This window comes from Conger conger, chromosome 7, assembly GCF_963514075.1.
Source record: "Conger conger chromosome 7, fConCon1.1, whole genome shotgun sequence".
NCBI lineage: Eukaryota > Metazoa > Chordata > Actinopteri > Anguilliformes > Congridae > Conger > Conger conger.
Genome location: NC_083766.1, coordinates 6,426,163 through 6,451,010, shown reverse-complemented (window position 1 = coordinate 6,451,010; position 24,848 = coordinate 6,426,163). Strand labels below are relative to the sequence as shown.

General features: G+C 41.3%; 2 protein-coding genes across 4 annotated transcripts; both read left to right on the top strand.

Annotated features, from left to right (window-relative positions):
- The first annotated feature begins 12,883 nt into the window (after window positions 1–12,883).
- LOC133132761 (mitochondrial uncoupling protein 2-like) lies at window positions 12,884–17,718 on the top strand. 2 transcript variants are annotated; one of them, XM_061248459.1, is made up of 7 exons: window positions 12,884–12,984; window positions 14,564–14,777; window positions 15,019–15,226; window positions 15,965–16,162; window positions 16,384–16,440; window positions 16,548–16,728; window positions 16,924–17,718. In XM_061248459.1, the coding sequence occupies exons 2-7, from the start codon at window positions 14,652–14,654 to the stop codon at window positions 17,036–17,038; spliced, it is 885 nt and encodes a 294-aa protein (XP_061104443.1). In that variant the 5' UTR covers window positions 12,884–12,984; window positions 14,564–14,651; the 3' UTR covers window positions 17,039–17,718. The 2 variants fall into 2 exon arrangements, with proteins under 2 accessions (XP_061104443.1, XP_061104442.1); XM_061248458.1 differs by having other exon boundaries at window positions 16,339–16,440.
- Window positions 17,719–21,060: 3,342 nt separating this feature from the next.
- On the top strand, window positions 21,061–24,818 carry ucp2 (uncoupling protein 2). Of its 2 annotated transcripts, XM_061247999.1 has the most exons (8): window positions 21,061–21,199; window positions 21,382–21,538; window positions 22,521–22,731; window positions 23,265–23,475; window positions 23,660–23,848; window positions 23,961–24,062; window positions 24,273–24,453; window positions 24,539–24,818. In XM_061247999.1, exons 3-8 carry the CDS (start codon window positions 22,606–22,608, stop codon window positions 24,651–24,653), a joined length of 924 nt encoding a protein of 307 aa, XP_061103983.1. In that variant the 5' UTR covers window positions 21,061–21,199; window positions 21,382–21,538; window positions 22,521–22,605; the 3' UTR covers window positions 24,654–24,818. The 2 variants fall into 2 exon arrangements, with proteins under 2 accessions (XP_061103983.1, XP_061103984.1); XM_061248000.1 differs by lacking the exons at window positions 21,061–21,199; window positions 21,382–21,538 and having other exon boundaries at window positions 22,592–22,731; window positions 23,136–23,475.
- Window positions 24,819–24,848: the final 30 nt, after the last annotated feature.

Below are 24,848 nucleotides of genomic sequence, written 5' to 3'. Positions count from 1 at the left end.
TCACATTGTTGGCTAATTATATAGCGCCAACACAGAGACGCCCGAAATACGTTTCAAAGTGCCAGAAACGTGGGAGGATAAACAAAACCATAACTTTGTATTGCTCATGTCCTTCACAAACGTTGTTGGCAGCTAACGTTAGCTAATAAACACCAGGCGCTCATCGGCAGCCATATAGAGAAACACTAGAAACATTAGAAACACGAAATGTTAAATCCGACCTTGCCTGTTGTAAAACTAGTTATATAGCTAACGGTACGGTAATACGGGTTTCAATAACACTAGCTAGTCAGTTTGCACTGATTATTCATGTAAATGATGGTGGCTAGCTAATGTTAGCTAGCTAGACCACATCGTATAAATCATATAAATTAAACTGCCTCCAATTCATAATTTTCAATGGCAGTAGGTAGCAGAGCCAGAGCAGTTATCCACCCGGAAGCTGTTGTGACGTCACACTGATTTAATCTATACGGACTGTGTCACGACAAATTCTATCCTCCTTACAAAATCTATCCCCTCCGGGGTCACGTTTCGGTTTCCGGTTACGTTCCCCTCGTGCGTAAATTAACGTCATGAGTTAGCGTCAAGTCAACAGCGTGGTTGCCAAGCTTTATCTGTTGGTTGCTATGATGCGATCTATAATATACGTTCCCCTGATGCGTACGGTAGCGTCAACTGGCTAGCGTGTCTTTTTATGAACGGCATAAGCTTAGTCATTACTCTGTCAAAAAGCGTTTATTTAGTCCGGTGTATGTAAATTACATATAAATTGCCAATTTCTCCACAGATTAAGATAGCGATAGAGATAGTTAGTGCTCATCTCTCGGTGGACGATTCAGTACCGCTAACTAATTAGTGAAACGGACAGCAAACCATTCGGCAATAAATATATGTAGAGAAGTAGATTAGCATGACAAAGGTAGATATATTTAAGTTAGCTCCCTAGCTAGCAAAATAAGAAATATCTAGCTAGCGAGACAGCCAGACGGATAGATTGCTCACTAACTAGGAAGATAAGCCATAGCTGTTTTTTATTCCTGGCTAGCTGGGGATCTTTCTATCTAGCTAGCGAGATGTAGCCTATATCGTGGTTCAATGTATATAAATAATCGATAGATTACATATGAAGCACTACATATTCACAAAAGCATCGCTAGCTTGCCGATGCAGAGCCTATTACATACAGCAGTAAACAAATATGATTGACGTCATTGCAGAGACGGAACCGGAAACGTGACCCCGGAGGGGATAAGTTTTGTAAGGGGGATAGAATTTGTTGCGATAACTGCAGGCAGCCGTTGAGATTACTTGACGCATGACGCTAGAAGGGCACGAGGCGTGAATTGTTTTGTAAAAGTGCGTGATTGGTCTGAACATAGAAACGTCACTGTATGTGTTGCTTTACGGTCAACTTTGCTTGCATAAGGGGGGCGACATGGCTCAGGCAGTAAGAGCAGTCGGAGGGCTGCCGGCTCGATCCCCTGCCCGGGCTGCGTCGAAGCGTCCCTGAGCAAGACACCCAACCCCCAAATGCTCCTGACGAGCTGGTCGGCGCCCTGCGTGGCGGCCAGTCGCCGTCGGTGTGTGAGTCTGTGTATGCATGGGTGAATTAATCGCCATCGGTGTGTGTATGAATGGAGAAAAATGAAAAAACCGCATAAGTATCAGTGGAGCAACCGAATAAGCATAGCATAAGTATGAGTTGTGCAACCGAACAAAGACACAACTCTAGTTTGAAACTAACTTGTTACAACGTAACATTTATTGTGGACTTTACACCCTATCTTGCAATCAAACTTACGTTATACTGGTGCAACAGGCTGCTGGTGTATAGGTGTACCTAATAAAGTGCTCACTGAGTGTATAATGTGCATCTCATTCATTAGAATCCAAGTACATAAGATTCCAATGCAGGTCCCCAAGAATTCCATGAAAATTCTGAAGCCTCAATTTACAATTTCCCTCGTTTATTTTTGTTGATATACATATGACACATCATTATAAAACTTATTTTGTGTTCTTTCGACTTACACTACTGTTGGTAGTGTAGCTGTAAACAGTTATTATGCCTTATCTATTGGCATTCCAAAATTGCCTTATTATATCCTAAAGTGTAGGTCCTATTAACTTTGGGGTACAGCACTGTTGGTTAGATGAGATTGTAAGCTTTTCATGCATGTACGACTTCATCATATTCTGCTTAGTTTAACTGTTTTCATTGAAAACTGAGGGGGAAAAAACACGAAAAACTAATAATGATGGTGGGATGAAAAAAGAGTGATAGTACATAGGCAGCTACCATTGCTGCAATTACATCATACTAACTAAAAGCAGGATTATGGAGTTAGCCAGTAAAACCTGCACTGAGTAAAACCTGGACCACACCCATATCTGGAACATGTACTGAAGTAAAAAGAGCTGTTCTGGGTTTTACTTTGTGCGGGTATCCAGTTAACTCAGCAATCCCGCTTTGTGGAACGGGCCCCCTGGTTGTATGCAGCGATGAAGCAAATTTTGTCCATCTGTTATTTCCATCACACTGCTGCCCTCTGGTGGATCATCAGAGTATTACTCTCACTTTGTGATTTTTATTAACAGTGAACATGCTACAGTAAACATGAAAACAATGGAGGGATGAAAAAAACAGTGATAAGCACATAAAAAGCTACCATTGCCGTGATGCTATCAACCCTTTTCTAATACTAGGGACATAGACCATCCAAAAAGTCCCTCCAAGTGGACCTGATGGCCAAAATGTGAGGCTCTGGCTCATGGACTATTTGTGGAACAGGCCCCCTGGAGTTATCAGAGTTCCTAGTTAGTTTATCAATGTTTAGTTTATCAATTATTAGGTATTCCACAGGACAAGGGTTTTTAGCCAGCCATGCCTCTCATTCCACCGGTCTGGTAATAGCTCTGAACATCTATTGACAGCAAGTATATTGCTTGCTCAAAATTTTAAAATACCAAAACTGCTTCAAAGTTATTTGGAGAGTTCCATATATCCTGTTATATACGTAGATGTTAACTTAATCATTTAACAAACAATGTACCGATAAATTAATGTTTCTGGAATGCCTGCAAAGATAATATACACACTGTATCATCGTGATATTTTAGAGTATCTATGGCAAAAAATCAGATGCTTACACAGAAAATCTGAGAATATCAAAAGTCCAAAAAATCCAGCATGAGAGATTATCACTCTCAATGACACACTATACCATTATTCCATAATTACAGCAAACAAATCCATAATAATTTAATTATGTCTTCACGGGCACATGTCAAGCTAACAAATCAATACCTGGTATTGTAAGGGTGGCCTGTAGCGTAGTGGTTAAGGTACATGACTGGGAGGTCGGTGGTTCGATCCTCTGTGTTGCCACAATAACAACCATCGGGCCCTTGAGCAAGGCCCTTAACCCTGCATTACAACCCAGCAGATTGTCTCCTGCTTAGTCTAATCAACTGTAAATCGCTCTGGATAAGATGCCATTAATGTAATAATATGTAATGTATTGTAATGAGGTCCACAGCAGAATTATATCTGTCCCACTGTCCACTATGGAGACCTGTGTAGCAATGTAAAATCAAAGTTGTATATGTTGTAATGAAGCTTAGAACACATATCTTAAACCTGTTTACGAACCATGGGTTCCGATGTTTGTGCACAGAATTGGATATAAAGTCCATGGCAGTGTTGTGTCTTGGGCCAGGAAAAGATGCAGTAACAGAGTCAGTAGCACACTATTGCAGGGCCCGAAATGGGTGGTGTGATGGAATGATGGCATCAGAGGAATCGCTGATACCACTGAACTGTTCAGTGGCTGATACTCATCGGTTCTAGTCAGCAGGAACCAACAGACAGATGTCTCCTCATTCAGTACCACTGAAGTGTCTGTATTCTTCTTCTTTTTTTTGTCCTTTGATTATTACTAATTTTCCAGGTATAAGCACTCTATACACAATGGAATTTAAATAAAAGCAAATCATCCCATTTGCTTGAAGAGGTGCTTCTTCAGTTTGCGCTTGAAGGTGGGGAGAGATTCTACAGTTCTGACATCAATGGGGAGTTCGTTCCACCACCATGGAGCCAGAACAGACAGTAGTCGTGAGTGTGAGGTGAAGGTTCGGAGAGGGGGAGGTGCCAAGCGGCCAGTGGAGGCTGAACGAAGAGGTCTGGCAGGGGTGTAGGGTTTAATGATTTTTTGTAGGTAAGCTAGGGAAGACCCCTTAACTGCTTGGAAGGCTAGCACCAATGTTTTGAATTTGATGGGAGCCATGACAGGCAGCCAGTGGAGGGAAGTAAGCAGGGGGGTGACGTGTGAGTATTTGGGAAGGTTGAAGACCAGACGAGCTGCTGCATTCTGGATCAGTTGGAGGGGTCTGATAGCGGACGCTGGGAGGCCAGCCAAGAGGGAATTGCAGTAGTCCAGGTGGGACAGAACCATCGCTTGGACCAGGAGCTGGGTCGAGTAGGGGGTGAGAAAGGGGCGGATTCTCCGTATGTTGTATAGGAAGAACCTGCATGACTGGGTCACCGCCGCAATGTTCTCGGAGAGGGACAGTCTGCTGTCCATCACCACGCCGAGGTTCCTTGCACTGGGTGATGGTGTAAGTGTGGTATCCCCAAGGGAAATGGAGAGATCCAGATGGGGAGGGGTATTAGCAGGGATGAATATCATGTATTGTGAACTTGAAGAGCCACTGCTTTCAACCAAAAGTTTCTTATTACCTACTGTCTTGTTTACGAGTGTTGTTTTTGTGCTAGATTTCCTGTCACAGGTTGTGGTCTCTCTTGAACTGAATGTTTGAGAGAGACCACAGCTCTTTTTGTCACAGTCAGCTTACATAGGTAAACAGTCAATGACAGCCGATGACAGTCAATGAAGCCACTTTGACGCTGAGAAATAAACAAGCACAAATACGTTGAGACCCACAACACACTGGTTTGAATCAGACAACAGAAAAGCACCAGCTTGTTCATAAGGTGAATTAGGCTACATAGCAAGCGAATTTCAATCGAATAGATTCTGAACCTATTTGAACTGCGATATTCTTGTTGCATTCTGCAATTTTACTTTCACTTCCTGAAACATCATCTCTGTTAATAGAATGAAATATGGCCTGATGTAACTTTCCTGATGATAACGTTTCTTATAGGCATGTTTGTGAAGAATTACACTCCAGTGGGGCGTGTTCTCACTGCTCTTTCTGGATTTTCAGATGTTCGGCTAACTACCAAAAAGTAGCAAAATGTATGCATGGTTTTCAAGAATTGCAATTTTCAAGCTCTCTTTGAGAGTCGCAAGAAAAAATAAAACAAACCTGAAATAAGATATGATATGTCACTGGTTTTCAAGTGGTGCGCAGTCTGGCAAGGTCAAGGACCTAATACACTGAGCACTTTATTAGGTATTTATTTGACTTATTTTTTTAGACTTATTAAGTCTTCTGCTGCTGTTCACTTAGAGGGTTCACGTGTTGTGTTTGAGATGCTCTTCTGCATACCACCAATGCGTGGTTATTTGTGTTACTGTCACCTTTGACCATTCTGGCTCTTCTCCTTTGACCTCTCTCATTAACAATGAGTTTCTGACCACAGAACTTCTTGCCCACTGTATATTTTTAGTTTTTTTGCATCATTCTCTGCAAACTCTGTTGTCCGTGAAAATCCCAGGAGATACTCAAACAACCTAGTCTGACACCAACAATTATTCCATTGTCAAAGTAACTTAGATCACGTTTCTTGCCCATTTTGGTCTGAAAAACAGCTAAACTTCTTGACCACGTCTGCATGCGTTTATGCATTTAGTTGCAGCCACATGATTAGCTGATAAAAAAGTTGCATCTACCTAACAAAGTGGTCACTGAGTGTATAATAATAAACATTGTATATGCACTGGCTATTATGACTTATTTATCTACAAAGGATTCATATTCATTCAGTTTGGCTGTGGAAACAAATGTAGGCCTAGTTCTGGGGGAGAATTTGGAGGGGGTACTTTGCTGTATGTCAACAACGCAATAGCATTGTAGCCAAGAAATATCGTTCACAGCGTTAACATTCAGGATAGTTTTACATAGATTTTAATTTTGTACAATGGAAAAGCTGCATATATGTTAACACGGACGCTGATTCCATTTCTGTAGGGGGAATTCAGATCATTTTGTACATTAGGTAATTTGGGACATCTTAAGTATTTTGAGTTTTCTCCTTAACTATTAACTATTAATCAGCATTTTCCCCTCAAAGATCTTGCATTTAATCTAAGTGATCATGATTAGTCAGTAGACACAGGAAAATGAAACAATTAGGGAAGCGTGAGCAACAGAAAGGTAAATGGCAGGCATTTATATAGCGCGGTACAATTGATGCTTCTCCATTCACCCATTCATACACACACTCCACCTCCACGGTGGACGGCAATTGGCTGCCATGCAAGGCCCTGACCAGGTTGTTACATTATTGGCATTTGGCAGATGCTCTTATCCAGAGCGACGTACAACAAAGTTTGTCAGGAGCATTTGGGGGTTAGGTGTCTTGCTCAGGGACACTTCGACACAGGCCGGGTGGGGGATCAAACCGGCAACCCTCCAACTGCCAGACGGCGACTGCCTGAGCCATGTCGCCCCGGGGAGGGAGAAAGAGAGAGAAAGCATGAACGCAAGGTTTGCGGAAAGACACGAAAAAGTGTATGCTAAACAATAAACGTGAAAACATAACATGAATCAAACTTAAACTATGACGAAACAAGAAAAGAACTGTGACATGAATAAACTATATAACGTGACAAGGCTAGAAAATACATCGTAACAAGAACTAACATAATACGTGACATGACAGTAAAATAACTAAGACAATAACTAAACATGAAACATGACATGACAAGCATGAAACATGACATGCCTGAGTGTATGTGTATGAATGGGCGAATGAGAAGCATCAATTGTACAGCGCTTTGGATACATGGATAAAGGTGCTATATAAATGCCAGCCATTTACCATCTAGTCTTGCTTCTAGGCTTTTCATTGCTTTTGGAAACTGTTATTTAATTTGTAACATTAACATTATGTTAATGGTAGAATATGTTTGTCGGATATGAGCCACAAAAACACAAAACAAAGGGTGGAGTCGAAGCTGTTTTGTTCGTACACTTCGAAAATGGAACAGTGAAGGGAGGAGGCCACAAAGAACGGTTTCCGGGGCACGGAGTGGAGAAGGGTGGTAGTGGAATAAAGGAGTTGTTCACTTTTCGGCTATTGGGACGCACCAATACAATAGCTCATGCTTTTATGCACCGAGTTCCTGTCACATTGTTGGCTAATTATATAGCGCCAACACAGAGACGCCCGAAATACGTTTCAAAGTGCCAGAAACGTGGGAGGATAAACAAAACCATAACTTTGTATTGCTCATGTCCTTCACAAACGTTGTTGGCAGCTAACGTTAGCTAATAAACACCAGGCGCTCATCGGCAGCCATATAGAGAAACACTAGAAACATTAGAAACACGAAATGTTAAATCCGACCTTGCCTGTTGTAAAACTAGTTATATAGCTAACGGTACGGTAATACGGGTTTCAATAACACTAGCTAGTCAGTTTGCACTGATTATTCATGTAAATGATGGTGGCTAGCTAATGTTAGCTAGCTAGACCACATCGTATAAATCATATAAATTAAACTGCCTCCAATTCATAATTTTCAATGGCAGTAGGTAGCAGAGCCAGAGCAGTTATCCACCCGGAAGCTGTTGTGACGTCACACTGATTTAATCTATACGGACTGTGTCACGACAAATTCTATCCTCCTTACAAAATCTATCCCCTCCGGGGTCACGTTTCGGTTTCCGGTTACGTTCCCCTCGTGCGTAAATTAACGTCATGAGTTAGCGTCAAGTCAACAGCGTGGTTGCCAAGCTTTATCTGTTGGTTGCTATGATGCGATCTATAATATACGTTCCCCTGATGCGTACGGTAGCGTCAACTGGCTAGCGTGTCTTTTTATGAACGGCATAAGCTTAGTCATTACTCTGTCAAAAAGCGTTTATTTAGTCCGGTGTATGTAAATTACATATAAATTGCCAATTTCTCCACAGATTAAGATAGCGATAGAGATAGTTAGTGCTCATCTCTCGGTGGACGATTCAGTACCGCTAACTAATTAGTGAAACGGACAGCAAACCATTCGGCAATAAATATATGTAGAGAAGTAGATTAGCATGACAAAGGTAGATATATTTAAGTTAGCTCCCTAGCTAGCAAAATAAGAAATATCTAGCTAGCGAGACAGCCAGACGGATAGATTGCTCACTAACTAGGAAGATAAGCCATAGCTGTTTTTTATTCCTGGCTAGCTGGGGATCTTTCTATCTAGCTAGCGAGATGTAGCCTATATCGTGGTTCAATGTATATAAATAATCGATAGATTACATATGAAGCACTACATATTCACAAAAGCATCGCTAGCTTGCCGATGCAGAGCCTATTACATACAGCAGTAAACAAATATGATTGACGTCATTGCAGAGACGGAACCGGAAACGTGACCCCGGAGGGGATAAGTTTTGTAAGGGGGATAGAATTTGTTGCGATAACTGCAGGCAGCCGTTGAGATTACTTGACGCATGACGCTAGAAGGGCACGAGGCGTGAATTGTTTTGTAAAAGTGCGTGATTGGTCTGAACATAGAAACGTCACTGTATGTGTTGCTTTACGGTCAACTTTGCTTGCATAAGGGGGGCGACATGGCTCAGGCAGTAAGAGCAGTCGGGGGGCTGCCGGCTCGATCCCCTGCCCGGGCTGCGTCGAAGCGTCCCTGAGCAAGACACCCAACCCCCAAATGCTCCTGACGAGCTGGTCGGCGCCCTGCGTGGCGGCCAGTCGCCGTCGGTGTGTGAGTCTGTGTATGCATGGGTGAATTAATCGCCATCGGTGTGTGTATGAATGGAGAAAAATGAAAAAACCGCATAAGTATCAGTGGAGCAACCGAATAAGCATAGCATAAGTATGAGTTGTTCAACCGAACAAAGACACAACTCTAGTTTGAAACTAACTTGTTACAACGTAACATTTATTGTGGACTTTACACCCTATCTTGCAATCAAACTTACGTTATACTGGTGCAACAGGCTGCTGGTGTATAGGTGTACCTAATAAAGTGCTCACTGAGTGTATAATGTGCATCTCATTCATTAGAATCCAAGTACATAAGATTCCAATGCAGGTCCCCAAGAATTCCATGAAAATTCTGAAGCCTCAATTTACAATTTCCCTCGTTTATTTTTGTTGATATACATATGACACATCATTATAAAACTTATTTTGTGTTCTTTCGACTTACACTACTGTTGGTACTGTAGCTGTAAACAGTTATTATGCCTTATCTATTGGCATTCCAAAATTGCCTTATTATATCCTAAAGTGTAGGTCCTATTAACTTTGGGGTACAGCACTGTTGGTTAGATGAGATTGTTAGCTTTTCATGCATGTACGACTTCATCATATTCTGCTTAGTTTAACTGTTTTCATTGAAAACTGAGGGGGAAAAAACACGAAAAACATAATGATGGTGGGATGAAAAAAGAGTGATAGTACATAGGCAGCTACCATTGCTGCAATTACATCATACTAACTAAAAGCAGGATTATGGAGTTAGCCAGTAAAACCTGCACTGAGTAAAACCTGGACCACACCCATATCTGGAACATGTACTGAAGTAAAAAGAGCTGTTCTGGGTTTTACTTTGTGCGGGTATCCAGTTAACTCAGCAATCCCGCTTTGTGGAACGGGCCCCCTGGTTGTATGCAGCGATGAAGCAAATTTTGTCCATCTGTTATTTCCATCACACTGCTGCCCTCTGGTGGATCATCAGAGTATTACTCTCACTTTGTGATTTTTATTAACAGTGAACATGCTACAGTAAACATGAAAACAATGGAGGGATGAAAAAAACAGTGATAAGCACATAAAAAGCTACCATTGCCGTGATGCTATGAACCCTTTTCTAATACTAGGGACATAGACCATCCAAAAAGTCCCTCCAAGTGGACCTGATGGCCAAAATGTGAGGCTCTGGCTCATGGACTATTTGTGGAACAGGCCCCCTGGAGCTATCAGAGTTCCTGCTGTCCATCACCACGCCGACGTTCCTTGCACTGGGTGATGGTGTAAGTGTGGTATCCCCAAGGGAAATGGAGAGATCCAGATGGGGAGGGGTATTAGCAGGGATGAATATCATGTATTGTGAACTTGAAGAGCCACTGCTTTCAACCAAAAGTTTCTTATTACCTACTGTCTTGTTTACGAGTGTTGTTTTTGTGCTAGATTTCCTGTCACAGGTTGTGGTCTCTCTTGAACTGAATGTTTGAGAGAGACCACAGTTCTTTTTGTCACAGTCAGCTTACATAGGTAAATCACAGGGCTCTGAGATGGCACAAAGTGTTATTTCCTGTCATTGAAGAAAGCCAAGGCATACAGTGCCATCCATAAGTATATGGACAGTGGTACAATTTCTGTTCTTTTGGCTCTCTACTGCAACACACTTGATTTGAAATTAAGCCTTTACTTCCAATTTAAGAACTAGAACCACACCCCAGAGACTTGGATGATGGCAGTATTTACATAAACATTAAAAACATTAAAAAACGTTTGCTGGCAACAGGCCAACTTGGATTATCATTTAAAAAAAGTGTGCACCTGACTAATCATAACAGCTAAAAAGTCAACTGTCATATAGCTTTTGTTCCCCTAAAATGAGAATGTCATTCCTGCACACATTATAGATGTAAATATCCACAAATAAAAAGGGATAGTCTGCACTTTAACCTCATATTCATTGTTTAATTTCATATCCAGTGTGCTGGAGTAGAAAGCCAGAGGAACATACATTTTACCACTGTACCACACTGTATATTGAACTGATTAAGGTTAATTATGGATACTAATTTCCCAGACACCATGCACAATATATGTATTTTTTTATTGTTCAATTGTATTCCACCATGTTTGTCATTCTTGGCATTTGTTAAGAGCATTTGTTAAATACTAAAACTAGAGCACTAGTTTTGGTTGTTTCAGGGTTTTCTAGCTCAGTCTTTGTAAGATGAACTTAGTCAATAGGAAAAAGGGGCCTTGCTTCATGTGCTTATATCCACGAGGTTAGCATACATAGATAACCTTTCAGAGGTACAATGAATACCAGCCAATGATCTTCTTAGTTGCAGGTCTATGACAGGTGGCAGTGCTGGGATTCAGTTTCAAAACGGGGATGAAGTTGCTTACCAGAAAATCAGATTTCACACGAGGCATTCAGAAAACCAGCTCCAAACGGACATAGATGAGGCAGCCCCGGGTGGTACTTTTTAGGAAGCCTAGAATGTGGTTTAGTGAAATAATTTTGCCACAAATTCAGCACCCTAAAACAATGAACATGTCAGTCAGTGAATGAGGGGGGTCAATGAGCAATTTCAATCTTAATTTGATGATAATAATTATCATAAGCCATTTCAGGAACAAAATGAGGTGAGGTGGTAAACAGCCATGCCCACACAGCTTGGGCAGTTAGAGATCATGAGTCCGAGCAGATCACAAGAATATTTTGCAAGCATGACAGTCAGGCCATGCCAGTATTTCATTCTGTTACAATGTGCGTCACCCTGAAAAAAAACAAAAAAACAGGCAGCAATATCCTGGACTTCCAAAAGGAGAGTCAGATGCAGGGAATTCAGGAACCTATGATTGATTGATTGCAAGGCAGATCCCAGCACACCCCCTTCCACTCCATGTATGGATTGGCTAGAATGAATGGTGTTAGCTACAGCTCAAACATTACGCAACTTTGTCTGCACTTTCCATTCTGAAAAAATCTAACTCACAAAACAAAACATGGTTTAAAAGACCATTTGACATGGCATGACAAACACTGCAGTACCACCAGTAGGGAAAAGTAAACTGTAGTCAGTACTGAATTTGATTTCTTGTGTTATGGTCTGAGTGGGACTGAATTGTGATAGAAATTAAAAAGAGGTCTCTCCCAACAATACCTCTGTGATCATTGTCTATACGGTATATTTCAATATTTTTACTTTTAACAGGCAGCCGGTAGAGGTTGCTGAGCAGGGCGGTGACATGTGAATGTCTGGGGACATTGAATACCAGATGAGCAGTGGTGTTCTGGATCTGTTATATGAAACACTTATATAACAGTTACACAGTTCATTGCACAAAATTCATTCACAAGAAACCTCCTTGCCTTCACAAGAGAGAATACAAATAATATTTCCATAATTATATCCTTTTCTTGTGCTGAACCATAGAAACTGAAAGTTTAGGGCAAGCCCCGATGCTGGTATGGATGAACATTCTGTCCTGTGGTGGTCATTGGATGCCTCCTGGTACTTCAGACATGATACGGTGTTTATGCAGTGTATCCTGATACTAATTCTGCATTGCGCTGTTATTATTTTTAGCTGTATCGTTCACACATATGCTGCTTAGCTTGCTGCCACAAGTACAAATATAATTACAGTTGTATGTTAACCCTCGCTAAACCCTTCATACAGGACAATGGAATCCACTGTACACACACATGGACTCCGATCAAAATAAATTAGGTTTATAATTTGCCGTTATATCTCAAATGTTTGGCTAATAATCATAATAACAATAATAATCTGTTCAAATGTGTGGCATGGCAGTTGTTTCCTCATTTGGCTTGCATTATGCACATACTATATCAATAAACAGCTATGCATATACAAACACCACCCTTCAGTAAACAAGAGAAAAACATTACACACATCTTGGCATGCCCTCTGCAGCACGTCAGATGTGGTGTCTATAAATTGCAAGGGGGTCAATGTTTTGCACGGAGTAAAACACACCTTGAAACTAACACAGGACAGAACTGGATTCTTTTTCGGCTTTGCTTTTTGAATTAAAAAAAAATGGATTACCAAACATACTTTTATCAGGTAAATTAACAAAGCTGTCAGTTTTATTTAACAACCATTTTAACAGATGTGTTCATATTTATGAAATAACTTTTTTCAAATAATAATACTTTTTTGCATATTCAATAGCATGGCTTCATTCCTAGAAATTGCCTCTGGAAATTAAACATTTGATTGTGAATATGTACGCATGAGAAATGTATAAATTCATAAAAATCTATGCATTACTATATTCACAGTGATAGAGTTTAAAGGGACAATAGGTGATATTTGTGTGATAAAACATTGTTACAAGACCTTTGTAAATCCCTTCCTATCGTTGAAAAGGGCTCACAGTTCATGGCCGTCACTCTGTACCAAAACATTGCACAGCTCTAGAATAATTCAAGCTCATTGGTTATTAGTTGGTAAAATAGTTGCCACAGCTAATGGCGTGGGGGCTTATTCTGATTGTTTGTGTGTAGCTGCCCAAATTGCACTCCAGACAAGCTATCACTGAAACTCTATACTATTGCTTATTATCCAAGAGAAGACTACATATCAGACAACAAGCAAATTAGCCATAGTTAGCTCGACGAATTTACGAATATCCGGCAAAACGAACATAGTAGGGAGTGTTGCCAGCATTGTTGCACACACTGTCTCAGGTGGATATTTGTAAATTCGGCAAGCTAATTAATAGCTAATTTGCTTGTTGCTACCGATAACGAGCTGGTATCGTTTTATAACTAGAGGTGTATTATTTGCTTGGATAATAAGCAATAGTATATAGTTTCAGTGATCTGCAATTTGGGCAGCTACATGTTCCTTTTATCTCTTTACGAGTTGAATCATGTGCATCAGTTGCATCGTTTGTGGTACACCATCATATCTTTATATAGCCAGCTAGTTCCATAGCTAAATAGGTTGCTTGCTCATAATATAGTTGGTTAGCTAAAGTAAAATCTTCAAAAAGACAAAACATATAAATAGTGTAGTGCAGCACACTAAAGTCACCTGTTCGGCGAACATTTTCTAACTAAAACACTGAAAAGACGGCAGGCTCTGTCGCGTTTGTCACTGTAAACCGTGCATGTTGTGGTTTGAGGGTGTTTGTTGCTGAAATTCCTCTCTTGACCGTTAGTCCGAAATTACCTATTGTACCCTTAATGGTGTTCAAGAGCAGGATTTTAGGCAAATACCTTCCACTGAGTCCTACTGGCTAATTATAAATATTATATTGTAATTACATTTTTAATATACATGATTTGTATTATTATTTTTACTTTTAAAGTATTGCTGTGTGAGACATATAATGGTATATTCAATTCCACCTACTACAGTGCAGAAATAGGCCTGAACAAAGCTAATCTTATCCTGGACTAAACTGTATGGAGAAATAGTCATGGACTAGGATTAATCTGTGTCTGCAAAACAGGCCCACTATGTCTTATAATATTGAAGAGACTTATACTTATCCCTGATTTTATCAACAGAAATAAAGTGCTCAGAGAGAAACTGTAGAACTTAAATGCAAATGTACAATAACACATTTGTGGGTATACTGTATGCTCTGATTGAGTGTGATTTACAGTACACGGTCTCTGTCTCTTCTCTTCAGATCTTGACGGAACTACACTGTAGTTGTCTTTTTTAATTTGAGAAGATCAAACCAGGACCACTACAATCAAAGCTCTTCAGATGCTAGCATGGTTGGAATCAAGCCCACAGAACTGGCACCAACTGTCACCATAAAGTTCTTTGGAGCTGGAACTGCAGCATGTATTGCTGACCTTGTAACATTTCCATTAGACACTGCCAAAGTCAGGCTGCAGGTGAGGTTGAATGCCTGCCAATAGCTCCACCTTCTCATTGCCACTCTATCATGCATCTCCACCATAATTACGGACCTCTTCCTCTATGTCTTATTTGTTTCAAATGAATTAATTGACTTTAAGCATTTAAAAACAATATTTTTCTGAAAAGATAGATGACACTGTCTTTTCTTTTGCCGGAGAGACAGTGAATATCAATGGTTTATACTCAAAGCTGATATTTCATCTCTGCCTTTCACAGATACAAGGTGAGTCAAAGGCAGTGGACAGGGCCAAAGGAGTGAGGTACCGTGGTGTCTTTGGCACCATCACCACCATGGTGCGTACCGAGGGGCCCAGGAGTCCGTACAATGGGCTGGTGGCAGGGCTTCAGAGACAGATGAGCTTCGCTTCCGTCCGTATTGGGCTCTACGACTCCATGAAGCAATTCTACACCCGAGGATCAGAGAGTGAGTCTGCCCTTCTGTGCTCTATATACAATATACACTCACTGAGCACTTCATTAGGAACATTTTTACTTTATTACACCTACTTATTCATGTGATTATCTAATCAGCTAATTGTATGGCAGCAGTTTAATGTATACAATCTTGTAGATATGCGTCAGGAGCTTCAGTTCATGTTCACATCAACCATCAGAATAGGGAAGAAAACTTGATCTAAGTGACTTTGACCGTGGAATGATTGTTGGTGGTATGAGTATCTCAGAAACTGCTGATCTACTGGGATTTTCACGCACACCAGTCTCTAGAGTTTGCAAAGAATGGTGCCAAAAAACCAAAAACAATCCAGGGAGCAGCAGTTCTGCAGACAGAAACGCCTTGTTAATGAGAGACGTCAGAGGTGAAAGGCCAGACTGGTCAAAGCTGACAGGAAAATTACAGTAACGCAAATAACCACACATTACCACTGTGGTATGCATCTCTGAACACACAACGCATCATAACTCTAAGTGCATAGGCTTAAAAATAAGTTCAATACATAACTAATAAAGTGCTCACTGAATGTAAATTTCTATAGTGATCCTGACTATGGATAAATGAGTATTAAGGGTTTAAGTGCTGTTGAATTATATCTTTAAATGTTTAGCGGCAGAATGTCTCAGTTTAGTTCTTTCCTTAGTACAGTGGTTAGCAGAATCAAGAGTAGTAAGTGTAACCACTCAAATAAAAGATTTCCCCCCCCAGATGTCAGTATTGTCAGTCGGCTGATGGCGGGCTGCACAACAGGGGCGATGGCTGTGGCATTCGCTCAGCCAACAGATGTGGTCAAAGTACGTTTCCAGGCCCAGGTGCGACTGGCAGATGGGACAAAGAGGTACAATGGCACCATGGATGCCTACAGGACAATCGCCAGGGAGGAGGGCATCAGAGGACTTTGGAAAGGTAGGAAACCCCTCAGAAACAGTAAAGTACTTAATCACATAAATATGCCACATAAATATTTGCATTAATATGCTGGTTTATAGGTCTACCTAATAAAGTGAGTGTATACTTTATATAATTTTCTTTCTGGGTACACAAGACAAATGAGTTACTTTAATGTTTATCTCACTTTATAGGTTGTATGCCTAATATAACACGCAATGCAATTGTGAACTGCGCAGAGTTGGTGACCTACGACATCATCAAGGAACTAATTCTGAAATATGACCTCATGACAGGTGAGACGCATACTGGAAATATATAGGCCGGCCACTGAAATATATCATCATCGGGAACAGGAGTTTGGACGTGCACTTATGCTATTGTATGAATGCATGTTTTACAGACAACCTGCCCTGCCACTTTACTGCCGCTTTTGGTGCTGGTTTCTGCACCACCGTTGTGGCGTCACCAGTTGATGTGGTAAAGACTCGTTTCATGAACTCTGCTCCCGGCCAGTACAGCAATGCTGTGAACTGTACAATCACCATGCTAACCCAGGAGGGACCCACTGCCTTCTACAAAGGGTATGTGTACCAGTGTCCAAAGGTGCCAGAGAAGGGCTTTCAGAATAAACCAACATCAAAGTCCATACCTGTGTGTGTCCTTACTGGAATTTCCCATTTCAATAATTTCTCTCTATCTTGTTTTAATTTTCATTCCCACAATACTTTTCAACATTGTTTGCTATGATTCCATAAAGTTTTCTTTCTCTGCTCCAGGTTCATGCCATCCTTCCTAAGACTAGGCTCCTGGAACATTGTGATGTTTGTCTCCTACGAGCAACTCAAGAGAGCTATGGCTAAGGCACAACAGTCGTGGCAATCCCCCTTCTGAACTGTGATTCCTTGGGAGTTAATTTCCTTAACCATAATGGTGGAGATCTTGGGAACTGTTTCTGGGCCTTCTGTGTTTTTTTTATGCTGCATATCTCCAAAAGAAAAACTCTATAGTATATGAAAGGAAATGTTTACAAATTATGATGTTTATTTAATGACTTTTTCCATTTGTAGCCTACATGGCATCATGTTTAGTTATAAATGTTTGGTGTATCGCTGGATGATATTACCTGGGTATAAAACTATGTGAGTACCTATTGCACAGTTATATGTTTACAGTTGGTTCGATGTAAAATGCTTATGCACTGAGAGTAATGTTTATGTTCATATTTCTACAAATCTCTCTGGGTAAGAGCATCTGCTGAGTTAATGTAATTTATGATAAGTGAAAAATAAAATGGCTGATAAAAAAAAATTAAATAGTAATATTCAATCAGAGAACCTTACAGTCTGGTTTAAGGATCATGTTTTATTATAATAATGTACAATTGTTTATCTTTTTTGTTTAACAAAACAACACAGGAGTGACTTGAACAATTTTAATGTTTCCTTGCTCTTACCCTTACTATATGCTGCTACATATGGCAAAGTGGTGAGACCAGTTATTTCCAGTGGGATGCAGATGTGGGGTGAACATTTATAGTGGGACAATGTTGTACACTTCTGCTGGCCTTGGCATTTTTCAGATGTTTGGTTTTTTTAAGGAAATTATGTTATTATTGCACAATTAAATGTGTTGGAACATATTCACAGCTCGCACTACTTTATTTTAAATTCATGTTTATATTATTTGTAAAATGCATGTAATAGACCATGTAGGCTACACATATTATCAATGTTATACCACAGCACTGAAAACTAACCAACCACCTTGGGCAAATACGGCATTCTGATTGGCCGAGACGTGTCACGTGGAAGTGCATTCTTTTCGTGTCACCTTGCTAATGAGAACAGATCTAACAGGTGTGTAGAATATAGTGTAGCTAAAAATATGCATCATGCAACAACCCCATTATTCTTTCCCTTTGCTATGTGTTCTCTGTATTCTGCCTGGTATTCGTGCCTGTTGTCCCAGTTCTCTGCCATCCATTCCTTTCCCTTGTTAAAGGAGCACTGTCACGCTTTTTTCACACTAGCATAGATCATGCTACTCCGCCTAACAACTCTTGTAACAGAAGACATCCTGCCACAGTCCCAGTGTAGCTTTAGGCGTGATCGCAGCACCACAGGACAGTCTTTGTTGCTAGACAGGTACAGGAAAAATGCAGAGAACACTGCAAAGACCTGTACCTAGCGTTCATTGATCTGTCTAAGGCCTTTGACACAGTAAACTGGGAACAGCTGTGGGAAGTACTCAGGAAGCTGGGGATTCCAGCAAAGTTCAGGGACATCCTGTGATCCTGTGTCAGCTCCATGACCCACGTGATGGGGCGGCCTGTAGCGTAGTGGTTAAGCTAAATGACTGGGACACGCAAGGTCGGTGGTTCGAATCCTGGTGTAGCCACAATAAGATCCGCACAGCCGTTGGGCCCTTGAACAAGGCCCTTAACCCTGCATTGCTCCAGGGGAGGATTGTCTCCTGCTTAGTCTAATCAACTGTACGTCGCTCTGGATAAGAGCGTCTGCCAAATGCCAATAATGTAATGTAATGACGGGATGCAGGCCTGTGTGAGCACCGGTGGCCAACAATCCCCATTTTTCAGTGTGGCTGAGGGGGCTCAAGCAAGGGTGCGTTTTAGCCCCAACTATTTTTATGTTCCTCTTCACTGTCACCCTTCTCTCTCACAAATTCCTGGGTCCCACAGATGGGGTACAGATACAGTACAGACTGGAGGGTCTGTACTTTAATGTTCGGCACCTTCAAGCCACCACCAAAACTACTACCCAACACATCCCGGAGCTCTCCTCGTCCCCCCCTCACCAGAATCCCTACAGCGTGCGCTAATTGTGTGCTAAGTGTGCACTGGAGTCCCTGGATGCTGATCGCCATACGTGGAGTTCCGCCTGCCACCAGGAAATCACTCACCTTCAGGAGTGGGCCACAGGGAGAAACTTTCCACAGAGAAGGGGGTAGGGCTCCCACATTCCCTGTGCTGTATACCCCTGCCCCTTAAGCCGTGTGGATCATGCATTGGCCTGGACAGCCACATGGCCATGGCCAAATTAGTTTGGAGTCATCGTCGACATTGATGGAAATTGAATAATGACAAATTACAGTCGACATTGGGGTGACATTGGCTCAGGTGGTGAGAGCAGTTTTCTGGCAGTCGGAGGGTTGCTGGTTCGATTTTTGCCCTGGGTGTGTCGAAGTATCCTCAAGCAAGACACCTAAACCCTCAATGCTCCTGACATGCTGGTTGGTGCCTTGCATGAATTAATTGGTGAATGAGAAGCATCAATTGTACAGTGGTTTGGATTAAAGGCGCTATATATAAATGCCAGCCATTTACCATTCACAGTCCCCTCCAAAAGTATTTACAGCTAGATGTGTTAAACCACTTCAGACATAGCACTTTTGTTATCAGACCACCCAATTCTTAGGTGAGCAAAAGTATTGGGACAGATAGTATTTAAGTAAATGACACTTAATATTTGGTAGCAATTACTGCATCAAGCCTGTGTCCCATTGACATCACCAAACTGTTGCATTCTTCTGTTGCATTGTGATGCTTTTTCAGGCTTTTGCATCTTGTTGTTTAGCCTCTGTATTGCTGCTCTCGAAGTCTTCTTCGAACGGTTGATAGAGATAATCTCCATAGGGCAGCGGTGAAGGTGTCTGTGATGTCATTGACTGTTTTTTTGGGGGTTCCTTGGTTGACCCATTCGATGTCTGTTGCTCAGTACACCAGTGGTTTCTTTCTTTTTCTTTTTCAAAGTTGTTGTACAAGCTATCTCCCAATGCTTGTGCAATGGCTTAATTTCCCATCTTTTCTAAGCTTCAAAATGGCTTGCTGTTCTCCCAAAGACAGCTCTCTGGTCTTTATGTTGGTTTATCTTTTCTAACACAAATTCAGTATTCACAAGGAAACCCCAAGGCTAAAACCAAGAGTAGACATTCCAAACTATTTATTGTTTAATCAATCAAACTAACAGTCTAAAATAAACACCTGTCAGTCACATGTTCCAATACTTTTGCCTAAAAATTGGGTGGTCTGATACAAAAGGTGATATGTTCTAAGTTGTTAAACAAATCTAGATAAAAATACCAGGAAATAAAAGCTGAAATTCAGATCTGTCATCTCATGTACATCTTTCGATGTCAAACTCAATTGTCTTCAGTGTATAGCACAATTTGTTCCAAGCACAATTGCAATCACAGAACTTTAACAAACTGTAATTTTTTCTTATTTGCCTTCCATGTTATTTGCCTAATCCATGTTCCAGGGATTATTTACCCTCTTAAGCATGGAGAATAAAACTACCATGTTTTTATAGTACTATATGCAATTACATAAAAAGAGGTCACATTCTTTGATCAAATGTTAGATATTAAACAATGTGCTCCTAATTAGTTTGCTGTTTAACCACTGGCCTAATAAATAGACAGCGACGCTAATAGAAAAAAATTTCGTCACACAGGGAAGCGGTTTCGCTCATTCGCGCATGCTCATTTGAGTCCTTGCCCAACAAACAAAAGGATAAATGAGCCTACGTGCGATGAACCAATGAAAAACGCCTGGGGATTTTACGTCAGAGCAAATTTTGGGAAATAAAAATATCTGTATCTTTGTCTGTGTGCTAGAGAGAGAAAAATCGTTTTAAAAAATCAATAAATAAAAATATGGAGTATAGGTTGCACATCAGTATACGAAGGGGAATATTTACATGTAATTTATTTGCTCTCAAAAATCCAATGGGAAAATAGTATTTTTGAGCAAAAATATACATATCGCCAGGGGGCGACCTCATATCAATTGGCGAAACTAATAGCTCGAATGCTGGCCCGTTACATAACCGACGCATCACCCACTGGAACAAAAGCAACCACCCACTGGAACGTGACGTAACATTCTTTTCAAAGGACTATAAATTAGCTTCGGTGAGGTTTTTTTTTTTTCCCCACAGAAAACCTCTCTGACGGTCTTTGGCACGCGAGCGTTTGGTGCTGTTACGGAAGATATTCGTTTTTGTCTTATTCAGCGTTTAAACTTTTTATACGGTGAGTTTATGTTTGTAAACGTTTTAGTTACGTTTTTTTTCATTTAAAAAACATTAGTTGTAGCCTCATTTTTCCATGCTAACGGAAGCAAATTAGCCTGAGGGTTAGAAAATACAAAAGGTTTCCTTGTTATCAGTCTTTCATTGCATGCACTCTAACTTTTTTTTTCTCTCTCTCTCCAGAATTTTTAGAGTATGTGTTTGAAGTGTTTAGTTTTTGAACGCATTTCTATGGAAGAACAAGGCAATCAAATCATAGTTGAAAGTAATTTCAACGAGAGGGACGCCTTCAGAGAATCCTGATCTCTCGCCTTTCAGGTCTCAGTTGCTACTGAAAAAGGTAATGTTCATGCTAATGTTCATCACTTGCCTAAACTCTACTCGTTACTTAATTCAGATCGCAAAGCGTTCTGATAAGAGGAAATGGTAGGCTATTCCCTGTAGCCAGCACCTCATTGAATTTTCTATTTTGTTTTAGAAATTACATTTTCACACGATGCTTAGCATGTATGGCATTTGAAATGTCAGGGGGCTGATATGTTTGTGTAGGTACAAGCTGCTATTGTCTTTTGGAAAACAACACCCTCTGAGTAAACATGGGACATCAGTACTGCAGTACACTGTTGGATGAACAGCCGCAAGCCAATGAATGCTCAGTTCCGCAAAGTAGCTAGCGGCTATGGCCGAACGGAAGACTTTGTTCCGTGTTTACTTTTAACCGTCCCCCACAACCCATCCCCCCACTGACTGAGAACAATTTGTTCTGAGGCCTCGCACGTCACAGCTCTGTGTTTGTCGGATGTTTTACAGCATAAAGGGTTACTGTTGAATGGCCCATTTTGTATAATGGAGTACATTTTACAATGTTATGTTCGATGTTTTTATATTATGCAACTGATTTGTGTTCTAGTAAAATTATTTACTGTTATCACCAACGTTATTTTCAACAAAGCAGTGTTTGTCACTGCTGTCAGACAAAGGACCTGGGTCGATCTGTACACCCAGGGAATATTCTATTCCGAAAGCTTCCCTTTTCTTACTGTAGGAATTTGGTCGCTTAAAATTAAACTTGTAGTTCCAAAATTTAGGTCAATAACAAATTTGTGCCAAAATTGTAATTTACAGTATGGAACGTACCAGGTCAATGAAGCAAGGCAGGGCAATTATAATGTTGTATTATACATTAGGGAGGATTGTCTCCTGCGTAGTCTAATCAACTGTACATCGCTCTGGATAAGAGCGTCTGCCAAATGCCATTAATGTAATATAACCATAGCCTCATTCTATTTTTCTCCACTTTTTTTTTTTTTTTTCTGTTTTAGAATTGGGTAGCCTTCATCTGTCTTGTATTCACCACAAAACACCAGCCATTCGTTTGATCTCTGCACTCCTGTAATTTTTGCTGAAATGGTTGGATTTGGACCAGTCGATATGCCCCCCACCGCCACTGTGAAGTTTCTTGGGGCGGGTACAGCAGCCTGCATCGCCGACCTCTTCACCTTTCCACTGGATACAGCCAAAGTCAGGCTGCAGGTGAGAGTGCCTCCAAACCTATGAGCTGTATGGAATTATTTATTTGTATTTTTTTGTATTATAATAATAATAATTATTATTATTATTATTATTATTATCATTATTACTTTTGAATATTCAAAATATTTACTCAAATTACTATATTTACATGACTTGGCCTCAAACTCTTTCAGTCAGCTGGGTTGCATTCTGATAAAATGGGTTTCCGCAATAGCGTGTGGTCATTGTGACATCGGCATGATTGGAAAATTTAAAATTGAATCGCATTCTTTAATGCATACAGAATTGTTCATTTTTGATCCAATAAGCTTCCAAACAAAACCATTATAACCAAGTGCACTTGTACTGATGAAGTCTTCTGTGTATCTCTCCTTCAACTCTCCACTTTCCTCCCTCGCTAGCAGTGTGTGACTCTGCAGAAGGTGGTTATGCCATAGGAGTCCCAGGACCTTGGGCCATGGATACTGTTGCTGCAGTGGGCTGGGCGGGCCCGTCTTCCAGTCCTACCCATGGCCCTTTTTTGTTCTGTACAGATCCAGGGTGAAGTCAAGGCTGCGGCCGGTGACGTCAAGGTGACCAGGTACCACGGTGTCTTCGGCACCATCACCACCATGGTGCGTACCGAGGGGCCCAGGAGTCTGTACAAAGGGCTGGTGGCAGGGCTCCAGAGACAGATGAGCTTCGCTTCCGTCCGTATTGGGCTCTACGACTCCGTCAAACAGTTCTACACCAAGGGTTCTGAGCGTAAGTTCACACGATTTCAGTTCACAGCTGCTTAGGCGATGGCAAATGCATTGGCGTGTCATTCGTTTGTGCGATCACTTCAACAGGGCTGTTTTTTTTTTTGTTTTTTTATATGACTACAGATCATTAGTGACGTTCCAGTTGCTCGATCGGGTTGGGAATGTGCGTGCAATCTCTTTTCCAGATGTGGGGATTGGCAGTCGCCTTCTGGCCGGCTGCACCACTGGAGCCATGGCAGTTGCCGTGGCTCAGCCCACAGATGTGGTGAAGGTCCGATTCCAGGCCCAGGCCAGCAACACCGGACGGTACCAGAGCACCATGCATGCCTATCGGACTATTGCCAGGGAGGAAGGCATCCGTGGACTGTGGAAAGGTGAGTTTCTGGGAGGCTGCGGTTTATACTGTAAAATCTATGGGCAAGTTTTCTGAAGTACTACTGAGCAGTGGGCAAGAACTATTTGATTTACTTCTCTCCTATCTCCTAGGAACTGGGCCCAACATTGCCCGCAATGCTATTGTGAACTGCACAGAGCTGGTGACTTACGATCTCATCAAAGATGCCCTCCTGAAAGCCACCCCACTGACTGGTATGCCTTTCCCCTCCAACCATGCAGCATTTTTGAAATCCTCAGGGAAAACAAACCTTCATTTTGTTAGATTGTCACATCCTGTGATAAGTGGCTTGTTTTCCTCTATCAACAGATTGGGAACACGATGTATACTTGCTTGCACCCAGATGCAGTTGAAGTGTATTTATAGTGAATCTTTTTTTTTTTTTTTTTTTTGCATTTTTACAGATGACCTCCCCTGCCACTTTACATCTGCATTTGGAGCAGGCTTTTGCACCACCATTATTGCCTCCCCTGTGGATGTGGTGAAGACAAGATACATGAACTCTGCCCATGGCCAGTACCGCAGTGCCTTAAACTGTGCCCTCACAATGCTCACAAAGGAGGGGCCCACTGCCTTCTACAAGGGGTAATGTACAACCGTTTAGTATGACCGTTTACTTGGGACGACCTTGGTGTGAAGTCGCCGTATTGATTGTTCTTTAACTCGGCAGGTTCATGCCCTCTTTCCTGAGGCTGGGCTCCTGGAACGTGGTGATGTTCGTCACCTATGAGCAGCTGAAGCGCGCCATGATGATGGCTCGCCACAACTGGGCCGCTCCTCTGTGAACATTGCTAAGCGTTATCCTCGCTACCCTTTCTCTACCTCTTCTGTAGCTTGTTTTTAATGCTCTCGTTTCCTCCAGCTGCTTCATAAAAGTGTGGGCCAAGGTCAAATACAAGTTTTTATTATTATTTAAAGAAGCCTTTAGCAATAAAACCATTGTGAAAACATTCTTTGTCTTGGGAGTTTCTGCAGTGTTG

Bases quoted from the DNA above. Each gene is read 5' to 3' on its own strand.
- LOC133132761 (XM_061248458.1), top strand. From the start codon at position 14,652: ATGGTTGGAATCAAGCCCACAGAACTGGCACCAACTGTCACCATAAAG. The intron at 14,778-15,018 runs GTGAGGTTGAAT...TGCCTTTCACAG, and splicing joins CTGCCAAAGTCAGGCTGCAG to ATACAAGGTGAGTCAAAGGC. The intron at 16,729-16,923 runs GTATGTGTACCA...TCTCTGCTCCAG, and splicing joins CCCACTGCCTTCTACAAAGG to GTTCATGCCATCCTTCCTAA.
- ucp2 (XM_061247999.1), top strand. From the start codon at position 22,606: ATGGTTGGATTTGGACCAGTCGATATGCCCCCCACCGCCACTGTGAAG. The intron at 24,063-24,272 runs GTATGCCTTTCC...GCATTTTTACAG, and splicing joins GAAAGCCACCCCACTGACTG to ATGACCTCCCCTGCCACTTT. The intron at 24,454-24,538 runs GTAATGTACAAC...TTAACTCGGCAG, and splicing joins CCCACTGCCTTCTACAAGGG to GTTCATGCCCTCTTTCCTGA.